Source organism: Lepisma saccharinum, chromosome 1, assembly GCF_977018435.1.
Source record: "Lepisma saccharinum chromosome 1, izLepSacc3.1, whole genome shotgun sequence".
Lineage (NCBI taxonomy): Eukaryota > Metazoa > Arthropoda > Insecta > Zygentoma > Lepismatidae > Lepisma > Lepisma saccharinum.
The window spans coordinates 101,237,945-101,257,675 of NC_139229.1; the positions used below are offsets into that span (position 1 = coordinate 101,237,945).

General features: G+C 39.4%; 1 protein-coding gene across 1 annotated transcript in view; it reads right to left on the minus strand.

Moving 5' to 3' along the window:
* Positions 1–1,032: 1,032 nt before the first annotated feature.
* LOC145985491 (uncharacterized) overlaps positions 1,033–19,731 on the minus strand; it is a 36,282-nt gene continuing 17,583 nt past the window's right edge. The window contains exons 2-3 of the mRNA XM_083119564.1: positions 12,948–13,061; positions 1,033–2,516 (exon numbers count right to left, since the gene is read on the minus strand). Coding sequence (XP_082975690.1) covers positions 2,453–2,516; positions 12,948–13,061 — 178 coding nt within the window. The 3' untranslated portion in view covers positions 1,033–2,452. The remainder of the gene's footprint in view (positions 2,517–12,947; positions 13,062–19,731) is intronic.

Sequence of the window (19,731 nt, forward strand, 5' to 3'; positions counted from 1 at the left end):
CGAAACGACAAATCGCTGAATCGAAGTCACTAAAGTTACCAAGAGGCAAGAAAATGCAGCTCCAAAGTCAAGGGTGATGACAATGTTGTGCTTTTCAACGACAGCAAAGGCATTATTCATAATGTAATTGTTCCAGAGGGTGAAAGTGTAATTGGTTCTTTCTATCGTAGTGTTCTGAATGATTTTGGAAGAGAACTGACCGTATCAGACCTCAGTGTCCTGAACCTGGCAGTTGGTTCCTGCGCCATGATAATGCGCGGTCCCACAGAGCAGTGGTTGTCTATGTATTCCTAGTCCAAAAACAAGTGAGTGTTGAATCATCGTCTCTACTCCCCAGATTTATCCCCCTTTGATTATTTTCTGTACTCGAAAGTGAAGCTGCTGTTGAAATTACGCACTTTTGATAAACACAGGACCATCCAACAGGTTGTGACGTCCAATCTTTAAGTCATACCACATGAAGAGTTGCAGATGTATCGATCGTTGGCAATCGTGCCAATTGCTGTATTGATGCAGAAGGGATGTACGTTGAGTAATAAACAGGCAAAAGTAAAAAAAAAGGTAAAGTGCTCCCCTGTGCATAGCACCACGCTATGAAGGCATATAGGGGGTGTGGGGGTGACGCCCCACCCTTTCTTGATCCGGTCGTGAGTGGGGGTGATCAGCATCACGCCCCTGACCGCCTTTACCCCCAGGGTTTCCCCCAGGTACCCATGTTATTCGACGCTGGGTGGCCGCCGGGGCCGCTTTCACCGTTAGAAAAGTTCCCGGATTTGAACCGGCCGGGGATCGAACCCGGGATCTTTAGCATGGTAGTCAGACGCGTTACCGACTGAGCCCCCGCGGCCATATAATAAACAGGCAATGTTCAATTATTTTGTTTCCTTTTCATCTGATAACGACTGTCTCATTACTTAATTGTCGAACTGTGTATTATTCTACAATATTTCTAAAGTATCCGTCTGTTTGAGGTAACAATACAGTACCGATATGTATTAATAAATACACCGATCATACTTTATTTATTAGACTTTTATTGATTTTACTTGCAACAATAAGTTTAATTTAAACTTTAATTTTCTTTAAAGAAGTTCAGTATTTTACAATTCTACGACAAATTAATTACATTTGAACCTGTGTTTGGAAATTTCATTGTTTTTCATATCATCCTTTCTCTCTCACACACTCATGCATACGTAGACTCAACGCATCCTGAATTCGAACACACACGCACACACACACATTATGCATCCTTATTAAACTATTAACATAATAAATATACATACATTTAAAGAAGGATACATGCTTAACATATAATGATAAAATGTCTCTTTTTCTGGTGGAAACAATTCCGATGAACCAAGTAACTCTTCCTTAGAATTTGTGTACGACACACCTCTACCAATATGCACAACAATTTTTTAAACGATCAAAAATATGTAAATGTTCATCCCTTTTTTTTGGTACGTACAAGCATATTTTCCAGTTCCTTATACCACGTTACCTGTCAGGAATATGTTGAAGTCTGTTGGAAACCCCAATTATGTACGATAAAATACTGCTTATGTCTTTTTACAGAACTGACTAATGTCTTTAAACAACAACGCTAAATGATAGTTCGATTCACTTTAGTTGCTTCGTTTGTCTTTTCACTCAAAGGCATTTAGGATGAGATAGTTGTAATAAGTTTTTGTGTGTATATTAATACTATTCCTGTATTAGTCTCATGCAGTCGTTTAGTGACGTTGATAATGCTTCTCGTTATGCGAAAATATATGAGGTTACAAATTAGTAATTGTATGTTGAGTTTTCTATTTACAGATATTGCCTCAATATTGTTGGTTATGTCATGATGAAAATTGTAATTACAACATATTTACTAAGTTTTCTTTCTTGTGCCACAATAATATTGAATGCTCATACGAGAAATTAACAAGGTAATTTCAAGATTGTAAATTTCAATTGTGTTTGAAAGTTGATATTGGTTTACATTTTACACATTCATATTTCCACTGCATGCATTGCAAATTAAATTATTATGCTTGTTTTTTATCGTGTTTGTTTTCTTTACCGCAATCGCAAAAGCAATATCTATTCAAGCTTGTAAGTTATTGGCTATTCCTGAAAAGAGTGGTTCAAAAATATGTTTACAAACCTGAAGCAGGCACACATTTTTAAAAAAAAAAAAACAGAGGAAATATAAAGATCATAAATGATCCAGGTACTTGGCGTTATTTTATGAAAAAGTTACAATTTAGATTTCAAGAATAAGATTGTAAAATGTTGATGGCTCTATAAGATAAGAAGCATGTTCGACTATGGTTTGGAGACTTAAACAATTATCTCATTCCGATATTCGTTTTTTTCATCAGTTCAGCACCTTAAAGTGTTTCACGAAATCGTAGAATTCAGTTCTTGAATATACCACTTGGCGGCAATGAAGTTGAACTTGTCACTCGTCTGATGATCTTTGGGACGCTTTTAGAATGGTTTGTACAGCCTCATCTACTTCACACCTACAAAAAAGGAGATAAGCATTAATCAGAAGTTTATCACTCGTGAAGGACTAGTTATGTTACGTCCGTAATAATAATAATAATAAACTTATTTATGCAATAGTTTAACTCGGGAGAAAAAAATTAAATTTCAACTTAAACTACATCTAAAAGCATACTCGGCCACGTTTCGACTTGTAACCAAAGACGTGCGCGGACTAATGTATTTGGGGCTGCCTTAAAAGGAGAGTTTCAATTGCCTATCTGGACAATGCTAGCCTAATTGGCATAACTTCATGTTCCTTTTCCACAGAAACTATTGGGTATATGAAGATAACATTTTAACATTATAGTTTCTGAGTATTCGTTATCACTTTAGATCAAGTTTCCTATCATTCTGACAATCTTTATATTATTTAAATAAAGAAAGCAAACAATTGAAAATCCATATTGGTTCTGAATAACCAACTCTAACAAATGTAATGTAATACAAGTCTATATCTCTACAAGTTTAAATATCAGCTGTTCAGTTTTTTCAGGTTTTCTAATGCGCATTACTTCACAAAATGTAAAATTGTACCTAGTCACATGATAGTTATTACTGTGTGCAGTTTTTGAAGTGAAAAACATTTTCATTAAGTTAATACTGATTATTATAGTAATTAATATCTTATTGTTTTCAGGAGAGAGAGAGGCTTTTCAAATGAAAAAATAGCATATTTCTTAAACATGGATATTATTTTCATTATTTTAATTAAAGTTTCTACATTTTTATGTTTCTTGAGGACACGTTAGGGGCTCCCCAGACCCTCTTTTTCCCGTGCGCACGCCCCTGCTTGTAAAGGCTCTATTGAAACAGTCCTCGATGTCTGTCCACTGGCGCCTTGTGCATTGACAACCCAAATACAGCGTCCTAAATCAAAGACAAAGTTTTGTGTACTGAGGTCTCTATCAAATCTGTATTATGCAGGAATTATACTTTTGAGAAAGGCCATGGATACTTCTTTCTCTTTCCTATCACCATCATCACGCGACAATTTAATTATTCTTAACACCTAAGAGCATAATTAATGTGTTCAATTAATTATACAGATTTGATTTCGTTTGTTGAAAAATTCTAATACAATATCTGCGAAATCGATTCTAATAGTAGAGCAGTTAAGAGAATCAAATCAACGCTTAGATGAAAATCAGATGCTTCTATTTTCCAAGCAAACCATGGCTCTCTTTTGTTACATACTTCCCGCTACCCTCTGAGAGTAACCCCCCATACTCCTCTCAAGGGTCGATGCCATTTGCTGTAATGTCATTGAAATTTTATGCATTAGATTTTTCGGGTACGAGAATATTACCGTCGCATGCTTAGACTTTCATTCACTTTATGTGAACACGCACAACAAAGAGAAATTGATTTTTTAAAAAGTAGAAATACCAAACCAAAGCTAGAATTCCTTTAATACCTTGTATTATCGCGGTTCTTTCTGTTTGTCCGAAGCTATACTGATCGGAGATCCAACTTGCGGCTCACCTACTTTTTGCTAGATAGCTCTATCTGTCCACCAATCGTTTTAGGAGCCGGGTTATGCGCTTCGATGAGTGTCAACAACGTCAGTTACGAAGTAAAGCTGTAGGGGCAACATCGCTCTCGTTGCCGTTTTTGTCCGTTGTTTTTATTATCTTCTTTGAACAGTGTTTTGGTGTTTTGTGTACTATTTTACGTGCTTTGTGTACTATTGTACAACTTTTATCCAGTAACGGCACTGATCAACTCTCTCTCTCTCCCGTTGTACAGTCCGTTTGGCAACATGCTGTGTATCCGACGCTCATTTGTTTCGTCTGCCAACATGCTGTGTATCCGACGCTCATTTGTTTCGTCTGCCAACATGCTGTGTATCCGACGGTCATTTGTTTCGTCTGCCAACATGCTGTGTATCCGATGCTCATTTATTTCGTCTGCCAACATGCTGTATCCGACGCTCATTTGTTTCGTCTGCCAACATGCTGTGTATCCGACTCTCATTTGTTTCGTCTGGCAACATGCGCTCGGTATTCGACACTCATTTGCTTCGTCCCGTCAGCAACGTTCGGGTGCCTTGTGACTCGAAACTACCCGATGTCAGTCGAAGAGAATTAAACTGATCGCTGATTCATTGTTCCCCAGTCGCAAGCTGGAAATGTGAGGAGTGTAGAGAGTAAACGGGAACTATCCTGAGAAAACGTTACATCCAGTGATGCTAAGAAAACCACGGAACTGTGATTTAATCACTGTAACCCATAAATCACAATGACAGTTGTGATCCAACCATAATTCAAAAAATGATCTTCCATGTTGCCTTTTGATTAAGTCTGACCCAGTGGCGGCGATTAAGGAGGGCCAGGGGGGCAGTTGCTCTCCCCACTTTTGCCCCCGCACTCTGCTAAACCTTATGTGCAAAGGAAAGTAAACTTTCCTTGCCCCTCCTCCCAGATTTGGCATCTTGTCCCCCCCCCCCCATGTTTCGGAACCAAATTGCCACCACTGGCTGACCCGATACCGATACATCCCAAAGTATCGGTTGAATTTTATTTACTAATACCGACAACACTTTTCAGGCATTTTGATCTGACACTTTGGCGGAGCATAAAAGCATAGTAATCGTGGAAATTATGCAAAATTCAAGGTTTGAATTTACTTCGCACCAGTATTGCGTGGAAAAAACTGCATTTTGTGATTATTTAAGAGGTCTTTTAATTTGTGATGTGTAAACCTTGTACCTATGTGTTTTGAAGCAAAACTCTGATAAAATGATGCTTGTAATTGGAATGCAATACTTACACGTAATATTAATCGATATTTTGAAGAAATGAATTGTTACAATTTTGAAGCATCGGTATCGGTGGGAATCGGTAAGATGATCGGTATCGATATAGGTATCGGTTCAACCTGGTATCGGCTCAGCCAAAATAGTGAATGACCATTTGGAAGCGTAAGGCAGTGTTATCAATTTGAACGAAGCGTTTCCGGGATATTGTTCGCTGTGCGCCATATGTCAGCGCCACATTTCTACCTGGTGGTGAAAATGTGAACTATTTTTTTTCGTCAGCATTCGCTTCCCCATGGTCTCCATACACACTATACCACGTTTCAGCGTAATCCGTTGCTTCAAACGGTCTCCAGGTGGCTCTGAGTGGGGCAACTTCAATTATGGCCGTGAGGTATTATACAAATCACACATTCTACATAATGTACTACTTTCATATTTCTGAGTTTTAGATATTTTGGGAATCAATAAGTTTCGGCAACGTAAATTATTTCCGGCATTGAATTGCAGTTGGCTGAGAAAACAACTATTATCTAACAAACAGTTTACAGTTTTATATAAGTACAATTGATTCCGCCTATTACAAAAGCATTCCTTAAACTTTTCAAAAAAATGACTTATACTCTGTCCCAGCTAACTGTGGAGGAAAGCCGCGCATAGCGTCAGAAAAGCGAGGGAAATTGAATGGTCAGATCGAAGCAGTACACGCTGCTGGGAAGGCAGTCGCTTTCCCCCACTCCACGCAATTCCGTTCCTCTGACGTGTTCATTGGTGGAGCCGTCTCCCGTCACTACTTGCGCAGAGACTTCTTTTCGTTTGCCTGCTCTACAGTTAGCTGGGACGGAGTATACTTGTAAGATAATAGTAGACATGCTGCCTAAATAAATACTTTATGGGGATTATAATATGATGCGGGGCGCCCTTGTCCTCGGGGCTGGGCACCCCTGGTTTGCAGTGACAGGAGTGACAGACACACTCAGTTCACGTGAATGCTACTGGTGCACAATAAAATCACAACTACAGGATAGATGCAATTTTTTTTTTCTTTTGCTACACTAAAAATCTCAGTTCAAAAATACTGTCATTGTTAACTATAGCTCTTTTCAGTTCTTACGTCGTGCGGTCTAGAAGCTGGCAGGGGACGTGGGGACCGGGGAACATGCCGCTGACCAATTAGAGAACAGACCACCTAGCGGTGGAGCCGAGAGTTAGGCAGTTGCGGGAGGAAGCTGCAGGCGCTAACTTCGTTCTGCACGTTGCTGTGTTGCCAATTCACCGCGTTGCTGATGGTCTTTTGCCCCAGTGTTGATTCCTGTTTGTTATGAGCGGAATGTAGGAATAACATACGTGGGAGTAATTGTTGTCGCGTCGTGTATTGCCTAACTGCATTGTTTCTTCGATAAACGTGTATGTGGCATGTGATGTTACGTTTATTTGTACTCTCGCTGTTCCATTGTGACGCGAACTGTGCAGCATATTGTTAGGGAAGGCAAAGACAGTCTTGAATCACCGCGCAAACGAATCAAAAGGAACAGTATCACAAAGGCAATCGACGGTTGCGATAAAGATATAACAAGAAGAATTATCCTCGGGTATTATGTAAAGGGTGAATATCCAACACTGAACAAGTTTTCGTTGATTTGCATACATTAATAAGCTTTCAGTGGGGAGTTTCGTCGTTATGAAGGATACTGAAGTATATGGGGTTCAAGTACAAAAAGAGCAATGACGGTAGACGATTTCTGATGGAGAGAGCCGATATACGAGTTACAGCCAGAGTAACGTTTTTGAGAAAAATGCATCTTCTAAAAAATAAGGAACCTTTGCCCTATATAGGTATTTCATTTAGATGAAACGTACATAGATCAGAATTACGCTCCAACGAAAATCTGGCAAAATAAAGAGGGTACAGGGGGTTTAAAAGTGCCCGTGGGTAAAGGTGGGCGCATTATTGTTTGTCACGTAGGTTCCAGTCACACTGGTTTTCTACAGGTATGTAAATTAGTTTTCAGTGGTTTTTGCAGTTTTTAGATACGCTTGACGAAAGGAATATCAAAGACGCAGTGATTGTAATGGACAATGCTAGCTACCATTCGGTACAGTTGGAAAGAATTCCTACAACGTATACCCTTGATATCATACACTTATCAGTATTCTACTGACCACAAGATGGGGATAATACGCATTCTCAGGCCATACACGAACAATGGGACGTCTGTATTTCATGGTTCTTTCGATTTCAACTCGCCTTTCCCGCTACTCTGGCAACGCTGCAGTCTCTCTCTCTAACCGGCCTGTCTCGTTGCGCTGGATAGGTCGTTTCCCCGCTCTCCACTACCCCTGCCAGCTTCTAGAGCGCACGCCGTAACAACTGAAAAGAGCTATAGTAATCACAGCTCAATCTTCAATCACAGTTTTTCCGTAATGAACTACGTACACCACCAGCATGATATATACTGATTAATGTTATACTCAGTTCAGGGCTTCTAATAAAACCTTAGTAAACCCAAGTAAACTTTGGTTGTTTCTCATGTTTACAGATTTCAAATTAACCTCTCAAATATTACCAAGTTGTTTGTCTGTGATTTTATGCTGAAATTTTCAACTGTTTGTTCATTTGGCGTAGAAGGGATTGTGGGAACCAGCAGTGCCATCTCTTGGTGTATTTTATTTACAACATGAACGCACCACGCCCCCTTCGTAAATGTCCAGGTCACGAGGTCACCGTTGTCCATGCTCGGTAATAAAAACCTCCTGACCTTGAAGAACACAAAAGCGTCAGCCGTGTGAAAATAAAGAACATGAAAATTAGTGCCTGGAACTTTTGCACGCTCAGACACACCAGCGAACCGTATCATTCGAGGCAGTGGCGTAGCAACATATCACGAGGCCCCCATCCGTTCTTCAAATTTATAATCTCAATGTGAATCGATACAAAATCTTAAAGGATACGTCAGCAAAATATCATATTTAAATAAAAACAATAATAAATTACTGACTAAAATGATATTTATAATCTCGACGGAGAAATTTACACTTGGCAGAGGTATATTCTTGTAACACACTGCTGGAAATTTAAACAATGCAGTTTAAGGAGGTTCTTCAGACACTAAGACATAACTAAAATAGTCTTAAATATGCTAAACTTTTTTTAAAATCAGAAATGTTAATAGAGCGGAGGAAGAGGTGGGGGGGGGCGCTAAATTATAAAGCCTTCCAAACTATCTCGTAGCTACAAAACCGGCTCTTCGACACAATCGGTTTCAATATCAACAAATCTCAAATGCCTCGAATCTTACTCCGTGGCAGTTGTAGGTGCTTTATTGTTAAAATATTAAAATTGGAAGTGCAAGGTCAAGACAAAGAAGAAAAGACAAGACAATGCGCATTTTATTCAAGAAAATAATAAATGGATAAAAATGTCCAAGGAAGTTATCGTGAATTTTTGTGTAACTGTTTCACATGAGAAATACGACAATGATTTTACTTTTTTTGGGCCCCCTTAGTCTCAGGGTCCAGTCCGCCTGCATGTTACGGCTCTGATTTGACGTATTCATTCAAATTATAACGTTAAACAACAATTTAAAACCAGATATAAAAACAGAATGTTATAATTTTATTGCCACACAAAAATTAGCCTTTTCATGTATTTTTCTAACTTCTATTTATTACATTTTTGTATCAACCCGATTGGAAGCTAGGGCTCCATCAGGCGCGAAGCCCTGGGCGGTCGCCCACTTCGCCCAGCCCTTGCTGCGCCACTGATTCGAGTTTCGGTAGTCGTGAAACGAACTTGTTCATGTATAGGGTGACCATAATATATTGACCCAAAAACGGGACGTCTCAAGTAAGTCAGTTTAACCCATCCTAAAATATTGGCAATGATAAAACTATTATCATTATTATTATATTTGTTCAAGTATGGATCACATAAATGATACATTGTAAACAACATTTTTTTTTCTGTTATCATAAGGATAATTGTAAATTCAGTGTTTCTCCTTTCTCCTGATCAGCTTTGATATTGGGTCTACGTTGAAGTTGAAGAATGCCAGAACTATAGGTACATAACCTCCCTTAAACATTTACTGCTCTAGCAATAACGGAATCCACATAAAACAATAAAAAACCGCGACACGAGCTAACCTAAACAGTAAAACTGCTGTCTGCTCGAATCTTCTAGACGACAGTGTAGCGCAATTTGCATAAAATGGCAGAAAAGCGACGCCGAATAACAGAAGTTACAAAATTTCTATGAAGTACTTGAAGCAGTGTTACCATGACACTATTTTGAAAATTCTATCGAATTTATTTTAGCATGAAATGTCTCAATTTTAGATTTAGTTTTCAAGCTGACTTCTAGACTTTTATAAAACTGAGCATGCTGAGGATTTTCTAAAATATGGACGGGACGACCGGGACACGTCTTCTTAACGGGACTGTCCCGGACAAAGGGGACGTATGGTCGCCCTATTCATGTACGAAGGATTCGAAACAACTCTTATCAAGCACGCAGCACACGTTATAAAAACATCGAATAAGTATCAATTTATACCGGGGGAGAAGTTGTTCAAAATCGTGGCTTTTAACCGGGGTTGTTAAAGATTCAGGAACCCCTAAATTCTAATGGGTTACGCAACAGGACCGGAACACTTTCTCTCGCACAATTTAAATTCGGTCCAAGTTGGACCGGATTTAAATTGATCCGGAAAAAGTTCCTGGACCGAATTGAAATAATGTACAGATAGAAAGGTTATTTACGGTACAGAACCCATTTGCGCTTGCTGATTTTCTCACCTCGACCGGAATTGAATTTATTTAAAATTGCTGGACCTTTAAAAATCAGATTAGAGTGTCATTTATTTATTAAATTTTGTCGTTTCGCCAAACCGGCTATAGTGGGACCACATACAGAAGAACCTGCGTAGACGTGGGTGTTCTGTGCATTGTACTCGCGCATGGAGGGGAGGGGCAGAGCGAAACACGCTTTCTTATGGCTCAAGTTGAACGGATGGAGAGGAAGATGCGCGAGGGCTTCTGGCCGAAGGTTCTTTTGTTTTTAGTAGCTCTATAGTTGGTTAGCAGACTACTTTTTACCCGCCTATGTGCTTCTTTCTTACCTAATTTTTCGGCGTAAATCGCACATGTAGCGCATCGACAAAATATCCAAATCCCGTAAACATGATTATGTGTTGAAATTGTCTTACACATAAATTATAACACTGTAAAATATCATTAAGTAAGCAACTGTGTTTTGTCATACCGACTACAGTGTCCCCCTCAATGGCCTAGTGGTAACATTTTCGCCTTGTAATCAAGAATTCCAGGTGGAGGCGCGTATTGGTTCGGATCCCACTTTGAACTGTAGGTCCAGTCCCAACCCAATTATCCTAAATTATGCATAAAAGTGGACTTTAAACCCAAACTCATACAGACTCCATAATCTTAAATATGACGAGTTCATAACACAGACTATTTTCTGAATATCGTTATCTTCATCATCACTCTAACAGTTATCCCACAAACACCCGCACATATACCGGGTGGGGCACCTAAAAGTACCTCAGCGAATAGTTCTACAACGCGAAGGTTTACGGCAGTTCTGACGTCACTGATGTAAATGTGGTCAAGGGGCCCAGTGGACAGAACATGTCTGATCTCTAGTCGCCATCTTGAAGTCCGCCATCTTGGATTCAGCTCATGTTTTTGAAATGGGAAGGGGGTCATGTGATACACGATTTCAGGCTAGAATTGACTCAGAAACACGAAACAGTTGTTTTCTACATAACCTCATTCAATGAAGTTGAACAAAAACTTAGTTTTTAAATGGGAACCCCATTTTGTTTTTAGCTCATCTGAAAGTACGGACAAATTCATTAAGAATGGCGTTTGTTACATTGTAATAGGTCAAGTAGTACTCTAGTAATTGTAACGTGAAGTTGACGCTTGAAACAAACATTCTCACAAGTTGATTCGTGTGTCGTAACATACATATCCTCCTTTTGACGCCATTCGTGTATCGTAACAAACATGTTACTCTTCTGAATACTATGCGTTGTGCTTAGGGAAGTTGTTACGTTCCAACAACTGCGGGTTACAATAATATGTGTAGTTTGTACATAAGTAAGCTTTGGCAAATTATCTAAAAGGTTCTGATACATCTTTCTGAGTTAATAAATATTTGTACATTAAAAAGTATACATTTTAAACATTACACCATCAGTTACATACATAAAGATTAGTACAGTAACATATTTCTTTCTAATTGATTTATCAATTTTATGAAATGAAGCCAGGGCGTAACAAAGTACACGGATTAACCATACGTTTTTTACCGGTGGTAATTTTAAGTGACTCACCCTATATATATATATATATATGTGTGTGTGTGTGTGTGTGTGTGTGTATGTAATTCTTGTTCTCATGTTGGAAAAGTCACATATAAGGGCCTAGAGGGTGATTCAAGAGTCCCTTAACACGCCCTATAAAAAGTAGTTGGGCTGGGTTATTGGTCATGATAGGAACAGGTTAGACTTAGGGGGAGCCACATTGGTGTGTTCCAAGCGGAAGTCCGCCATATTGAATTCAAATCAAAGTTTTTAAATGGGAAAGGGGTGATGTGATATAAGTATGACACTGTTTTCTTACACCTGGATTGATTGATTTGGTGTCCACTTTATTCACAGTAAGGCTAATCGGGACTGAACCTACAGTTTAAAGTGGGATCCGAACCACTATGTGCCTCTACCGGGTATCGAACCCGGGACACCTTGATTACAAGGCGACAACGGTACCACAGGCCCCTCTCACACCTGGAAAATGATATTTTTGTTACTATCATGCAATCTAAACTTTTTCCTGGTGAAAGATAGGTTGATGAAACCTTAACCACTGCATTTCTCGTGAAAGTCTAGCCTTATTTGATTCTAGTCTGACTGCCACGCGGGAAACCGGGGTGGGTGACCTAAGGTCGAAATCTTTCCAGCTTTATCCCCGCACAAAGCGGCTCTAGAACCCGCCCAGCCTAAAATCAAATGGTACCGGTGGAGGGTAAAGGCGGCGGTAGCGTGGTGCTGATGACATCATCTCCAAGATGGCCGACATTCGAAATATGTGGGGCCCCACCCCAACATACCCTAAATATGTTTTCATGGCACGGTGCTATATGCACAGGGAACATTAACTTTACCTTTATTTGTATATATTGTTCGTTTCTTTACCCCTGATGAACTTCGTTTATTTTTTACATGCGCATATACGAACTGTATACTATGTCAATGGCTGAGGGCCCCCTAAAGGCTTACTTGTCTCCGGGCCCTCCCCGCACTGCGGGGTTTTGAGGCTTGTATATCCGGCATTGTTTGAGGGTAATTGAAAGGAAAGTCTTCCAACCAAATTTCTACCTTACTGATAGAATGTCAGGAACAAAATGGAGATCATCGTAATAATGTTATTTTCAAATAAATAAAAATGTAAGGACTATATTTGTATTTTCTTTTTGTATTTCTTCTTCAGTCAATAAATTAGTTTATTTTGTCTTAATTGTGTGTGTCTTGCATGTATTATGCATTATTTTGTCTTAATTGTGGATGATTTAAAATCTTCCGATTCATTGCCGCACCCTTTTGCACTTTCAATATTGTGTACATACCTGGGAAATAGTTTTGGACAATTTAACCGTCCCCAACCTTCAGTAGCTTCTCGTATCATGACGTCAAAGGTGCTCTCTACAGGAAACTCCCTCATTATTAGCCTCAGGCCCAAACTGAAAAAAGATAAATACAACATTGTATAAGTGAGTATATAATTACTTTCTGTACCATTCATTTCGAATAACTTGTACATTTCATACTATTCAAGATATGTATTTTTCATTCGTTGTTTTGAGCTTTGTTCTATCTTGTTAAAAATAAGTAAAAAAATTACAAGATGGTAGAGTTCCAATCAAAGAGAAGTTAACTTTTGCTTCCGAGTAGATTAATTGCAAAATTTTCTACCTGTTTCTTAAAACAAAAAAGAACATATTTTTAGTGTAATAGACGCAATGAAAGTGGTTTTAGTTAGTTCCCCATTGCGATGAGTAAATAATAAACAAAATTAGCGACATCTGTGGGTCAAATAATACACCTTGCCGAAACCAAATTTCAACTTGAAAATGTGAAATCACAAGCAATTTCATTTCCTGATACAGGTACAATTAATCCGCACCCAGAAGCACCAACTTAAAATAATTTGAGGGGGGGCATGATCGGTATAAATAATACTTTATATATGTAAATATATAAAAAATGTGTCCTACGTGAATTTGGGGGCGAGGGCAGAAAGTGCCTTGCCCCCACAAAGTCGACGCCTATGTCCACGCCTCGCCGATGGCGTAGTGATGACGCTGTTTCCTTGTAATCAAGGGGTCCTGGGTTCGATTCCCGGTGGAGTCACTTAGGGATTCGGATCTCGCTTGAAAATGTGTGCCGTCTCGATTAGGTTATCTGTGCGAAAAGTGGACTTAAAGATAAACTTCAACAATTGATCCACGGTTGTTTTGAAATACCCGTTCATCATGAATATTTGCTCACTGAAAGATTTGATCAGGGTTGTTATAGGTCCAGGAACCCATAAATTCTAATGGGTTCTATTGGGTTCCGCTGTAGGGCACCACCCGAAGAGAAATAGGGCGGTGTTAGATCCGGAGATCGAGGTTGCCAGTCAAGTATATGGGTCATTTACTAACGCAATAAGTCCGTTACAATTAAAACATCTTAACAATATTCACTTTATCATTCACTGGTATCAGAAGGGCGTTACTTCTGCCGCACCCTGCAGTGGCGGTGATTGAGTTCCAAAACTGGAGGGGGCAAGATGCTAAAAATGGAGGGGCAAGGTGCTAATAATGGGGTCAAGGTGCTAAAAATGGGGGAGGGCAAGGACAGTTTAATTTCCCTTTGTAGATAAGGTTTAGCATAGTGCGGGAGCAAAAGTGGCAAAAAGTGGGTGGGGCAACTGCCGCCACTGGCACTCTGTATAAGGCAGTGTAGTCACCACGTAGATATTGTGTACACGACACACAGAGACGTAGACTTAAGTCTATGACACGGTTTGAAGCGACACGAAGCGTGACTGGTCGTGGAAAGCAAAGCAATTAGCCAAAGAGGATTGGGGATGATGTGCACGCACGGGAAACGGAAGTTTCCAACGCCACCACCGACAGAACTTGGAAGTTTGCTCTAAAGTTTAGTCAACTGTTGCCGCAAAGTTTGTCTTGGTGCAGCGACAAGGATTAACGCTCAACCGACAACCCACGAAGAGGACTCATTTCTACGTCGGGAGGAACATCGAATTTGTTCTTCTGTGGATTAGGTCATAACATGAATTTCTGTGTCTCTATCAAACGGTTGCCGAAAACTTCACCTTCTCTCTCTCTCTCTCTCTCTCTCTCTCTCTCTCTCTTTTCCTTTCTTTCTTTTGTTTCTCTTTGTCCTTCGTTTGATCTCTTACTTCTCTCTCTCTCTCTCTCTCTCTCTTTCTTTCTTTTGTTTCTCTTTGTCCTTCGTTTGATCTCTTACTTCTATCTCTCCCTCTCTCTCTCTCTCCGTCTCTACTTTTTGTTACTTTCTCTTTTGTTCTATCTCTTTCTCCTCTCTCATTCTCTTTCGTTCTACCTATTTCTCCTCTCTCTCATTCTCTTTCGTTCTATCTCTTTCTCTTCTCTCTCATTCTCTTTCGTTCTATCTATTTCTCCTCTCTCTCATTCTCTTTCGTTCTATCTCTTTCTCTTCTCTCTCATTCTCTTTCTTTCTATCTCTTTCTCTTCTCTCTCATTCTCTTTCGTTCTATCTATTTCTCCTCTCTCTCATTCTCTTTCGTACTATATATTTCTCCTCTCTCTCATTCTCTTTCGTTTTATCTCTTGATGTGATTGTACCAAAGATGTTTTCTTTAGACAGTAGAGATTGCTGCATTGCCATTGGCTGGTAGCTTTGTGGAGTCTGTGGAATGAATTAGTTTTTTTGTTGTTTAGAAGAAGAGGACGATAAATAGTTGTAGCTTCAATTCCGACCTGACCTTTTTTTAGAATTGTCCTCACAAGCTACCAAGAAAAGTTTCAGACCACGCAGATGGCGTAGTTGTAACGCTGTCCCCTGTTTATCAGAGGGTCCCAGATTCTATCCTGGGTCAAGGCCCACGTACAACAGTTATGATCTCACTATAAACTGTAGATCAAGTCCTTATTAGCCTATCAATGCGTAAAGTTAACTTAAAATACAAAAGAGCAAGAAATGTTTATTGACTATATAAGTATGAAATTCAGAAATGTCATAGTATTTTTTTCTGTGTGTGTATATATATATATATACATATACATACATACCTACATACATACATATATATGTATATATATATATATATATATACAGTATATATTCCTGCTTGTTTTTCATGACCAGTATTTTTTACTGAATTTATGTATTTATTTAACAAAGAATTCCAAATACAGTGTTGGCCATTTTACATTGAACAGTGGAAAATAAATAAATATATATATATATATATATATATATATATATGAAAAATTACAAGAAATAAAAAAATAGATCCAATAAAGAACCTTACACATTTTTGTACAACAGCCTTTTGAAATGTACTTGATTTTCAAAAATGTCTATTTGGCCTGTTAACTTGTTGAATTGGCTGGGTAATCTGTAGATCAGGGAACGCTGTATGAGGCCTAACCTTGGCTTCTGAGAAGCGAAAAGTTGAGTGTTTCTTGTTGTGCGAGATGCTACTCGAAAGGAAATTTCCTGCAGATGTTACCATTAACTATATTGTGCAGGAATGAATACATGGTCTGCCAGTTTATGTCTCTCGTGAGGTGGTTGGATATTTAAAATTTTCAGAAGAATGGGTTTTTGTGTTTAGTGAATGGAATTCGGTAACGAACATAGGCAAGGAAGAAATTTAGAACAGAATTTAGCCTATCTAAATTTGATTACGTGAGAGAAGCGCACGTGAGATCAGCGCACAGCAAGATTTCGTGGGACTAGCGCATAGGATCTCAGGTGTTAGTGGGATTAGCGCACAGTATGATTATCAAGAAGAATCTTCCCTCGCATTTTTCTTTCCAGACTTGTGACTGGACAACGTGTAGATTAATACACGAAGGTGGTTTAAAGGTTCTTCTATCAGCAGCTTCTATTACAGCTTCGTCAACTTTTCAGATCGATCTTTAATCAAACTTTGCAACGTACGACACAGAATTGAGGCAACGAAATAAATCTTCAGTTTCAACATATTTGGCTGGCCAGATGTTTCTTTCCTCTTTGGAACTTCCTGCATCAGCATGAATTGAACAAATTTGCTCAAACTGTTTCGGACAACTTTTGAATGTTCCGTCAAGGTAGAAAGAATCACAAGATGTTAATAATTTCTTGCCATTGTTACTTGCAAACAACAGACATTTCTTTTCGTTGTCCACTGTCAGGTCAACCATAAGGAAGCTCGTCCCGTCGGAAAGTCTCAACACATTTTCATCCAATGAGATTTCGGAACTACCAAACGGATTTTGGGTTGTTCTCAGTGTTTTCCTACGTATTCTGTTTCCTGTTGTCTTTAGTGATCCCTTGCACTTCAGCCGGCGTTCCTTTACACCTCTCCAGTAGATAACATTTTCAGTCTTACGACCAACACGATACTGATGTCCGTTCAGTAAGAGACAAGGTTTACGCTTGGCACTAGTAATAACTTCCATTGCGCATTCACCTGCAAGGAAAGAAAGAAGAACATTTGAATGTGCGCTTCACCCACGATCTTTTTCTCTCTGTGCGCAGATCACACTGTGCGCTCCTCCCACGTGCGCTTTTCCCACGACACCCTAAATTTGAAGGGCATGGCATAGACCAGATCGGAGAACAGTACCTATTCAATTTTAGGTGAAACGAAGGATTTGTAAAACGTGCTGAGAGCAGACAGGTTGTTTATTTCGGTAAAACGATAGAGTAGACCCAGCATACGCATGGAACCCTTTGTGACTGCTGAGATGTGTTCAGAAGAGGAAAGTTTCTCATCAAAGATGACGCCCAGATCCTTCTGTGTGGCAACTCTTTGAACACAATTAGTATTTATGAAGTACTTTGGGTTTAATGTGTTTTTCTTCAAGGAAAAGGTCATTGTAGTATATTTTTGAGGGTTAAGTATGAATGGATTCGCATTTTATCTCGATATGCTTTACTCAAGACTTTTTCATAATGGTAAATAGTAAAGTATATATCGACCCGCATGAATTATATTTAAAAACGCAACTGCCCCGGAAAATGGTTTGTTTGATTAAGTACGCTTTATGCACAAAAAGGCTAATCGGGACTGGGCCTACAGTTTAAAGACGGATCCGAACCACTATGTGCCTCCAGCGGATATCGAACCCAAAACCCCTTGAAAACAGGGCGACGACATTACCACTACGCCATCGCGGAGGTCCTATTATTTCCTTATCGAAAGTTCATTCAAATACCAGATTAAGAAACGGTGATGCTGCTGATATTATTTCAGTGTTTCGATTTTACATGAAAACCGCTTGTTCGAAAACAGAAAAATGACTTTCGGTTTCTAACTCCAAAAGTAAGAAAATGAAAGCTGTTTTGACAAACCAAAAACCGAAAAGTGGTTTCGAAATCAATAACTTCCTTAAAATCGTAAACCAGAACACAATTTTGAAAATTGCAAGCTTTCTGCTTTTCTTGTCATTTGAAATGATTGATTGATTTGGTTTATTTTACCTCACTTTTCTGACGCTTTTGGCTAATCGCGAAGATGAGGATGAGTTGTAATGATAGGAAACTCACAAAGAATACTCATGCCCAGGCCGGGATTCGAATCCTGGACTAGTAGCGTCGTAGTGCTCTGTACTAACCACTTCGCCACGGAGATCGGTTGTAAATTGAAATGAACAATCAAGGAAAGGTGTCAACGGACCGGTTCGAACCCCCTTTTAGCATCCCCCTGTAGCCAGCCTTCGTGGGGGAGTGGTTATCACATCCCGCTATGACGCCAGGCGTCCCGGGTTCGAATCCCGACCTGGCCATGGGTGTTCTTTGTGGGTGTCCCTTCATCAATTTCATCCTGTCATCACTCATTCCCATCTTCGCAATTAGCCAAAAGTAGAAAGAAAGCGAAGTAAAATAAACCAAATCAACCAATCAAACCAGTGTCCTCTACACGCTGGGTACTAAAAAACGAAGATGTTCCTCGTATTCCATAGCACACAAATGTCCAAAAGACATCCATTGGATATCTTTTGGATATTCAGGTCGAGAGTTCTGGATATCCAATAGATATCCAGGAATATCCAATAGATATCCAGAAATTGATATGTTTTGGACGTTTCCGGATCACTTTTGGACATCATATGCTTTGATTTAGATATTTCTTGTACGTACTTTGGATATCGTATTGGAGACGTATTGGATATTTGGAATTGGACAATGTTTCTGACAGCCAGTTCTATACATGTTTGGACTATCTATTAGATATCTAGAATTGGTCGAGTTTCAGATATCCAGAACTGGATATCTAATGGATATCCATAAGATCCATGGACCTGATCTGGACATTGTGGATATCCAATGGATATCCCTTGGAGATTTGTGTTGTATGGGATGGTGACTGTCTTCTCTATTTACCACCAACAATATCTCAATGAAGGTGTATACTTTACACAGAAGCACTCATCTTCTTGATATGAGAATGCTATCTTCCAGCCTTTCTGATTATCTCGTGACAGAAACCTCACCATCCTTGTTCCCTTCCCCTCGTGCCATAGAGCGCATCTTCTTATTCCAATTTCCTCCGAGAAGAGATGCTCCTTTTTAGTCCTTCGTCACGCGCCACGTGAGACGTGGAATCTCTTGAAACGGGAAGAGCCTAGTCAGGCGTCTTTTGTTTCTCTATATCCTTGCTTTGCGAGAAGAATGCACGAGCGCTCCCATCCCCTTTCCTTAGGCGTAACTCCAATCCACTTCCGTCTCCATTCTGAGGTTATTTTGGGCGAGACGTGCGGAATTATCATATCAAAAGTGCCTGACGAAAGTGCACGAGATTTGTTTCACAAGTTGCCTCATCTTTCACCCTCCCATCACTCAAAGAGGCATGAGGTTCGCTGGAAGATGAGATGAATTATACTTGTGCATGTTTCTTGGATGCCCACTAGCGTCGCGTGGTAAAATGTGTGCATTCTTTAGCACACTCTACATTGGTAGTCGTGGCAATTTACCATTTTTACACATCAGCTCGAAACATGATATTTTCATTTTCCATATTTTTACGCATAATAGCTTTTAGCATATCTCAAATGTTTCAATTATTTTTACATATTATTTCCATAATTTCAAAACTTGTCCGACATATATTCGACATTCATCCTATTATTACATTTTCCCTTCTTGTGT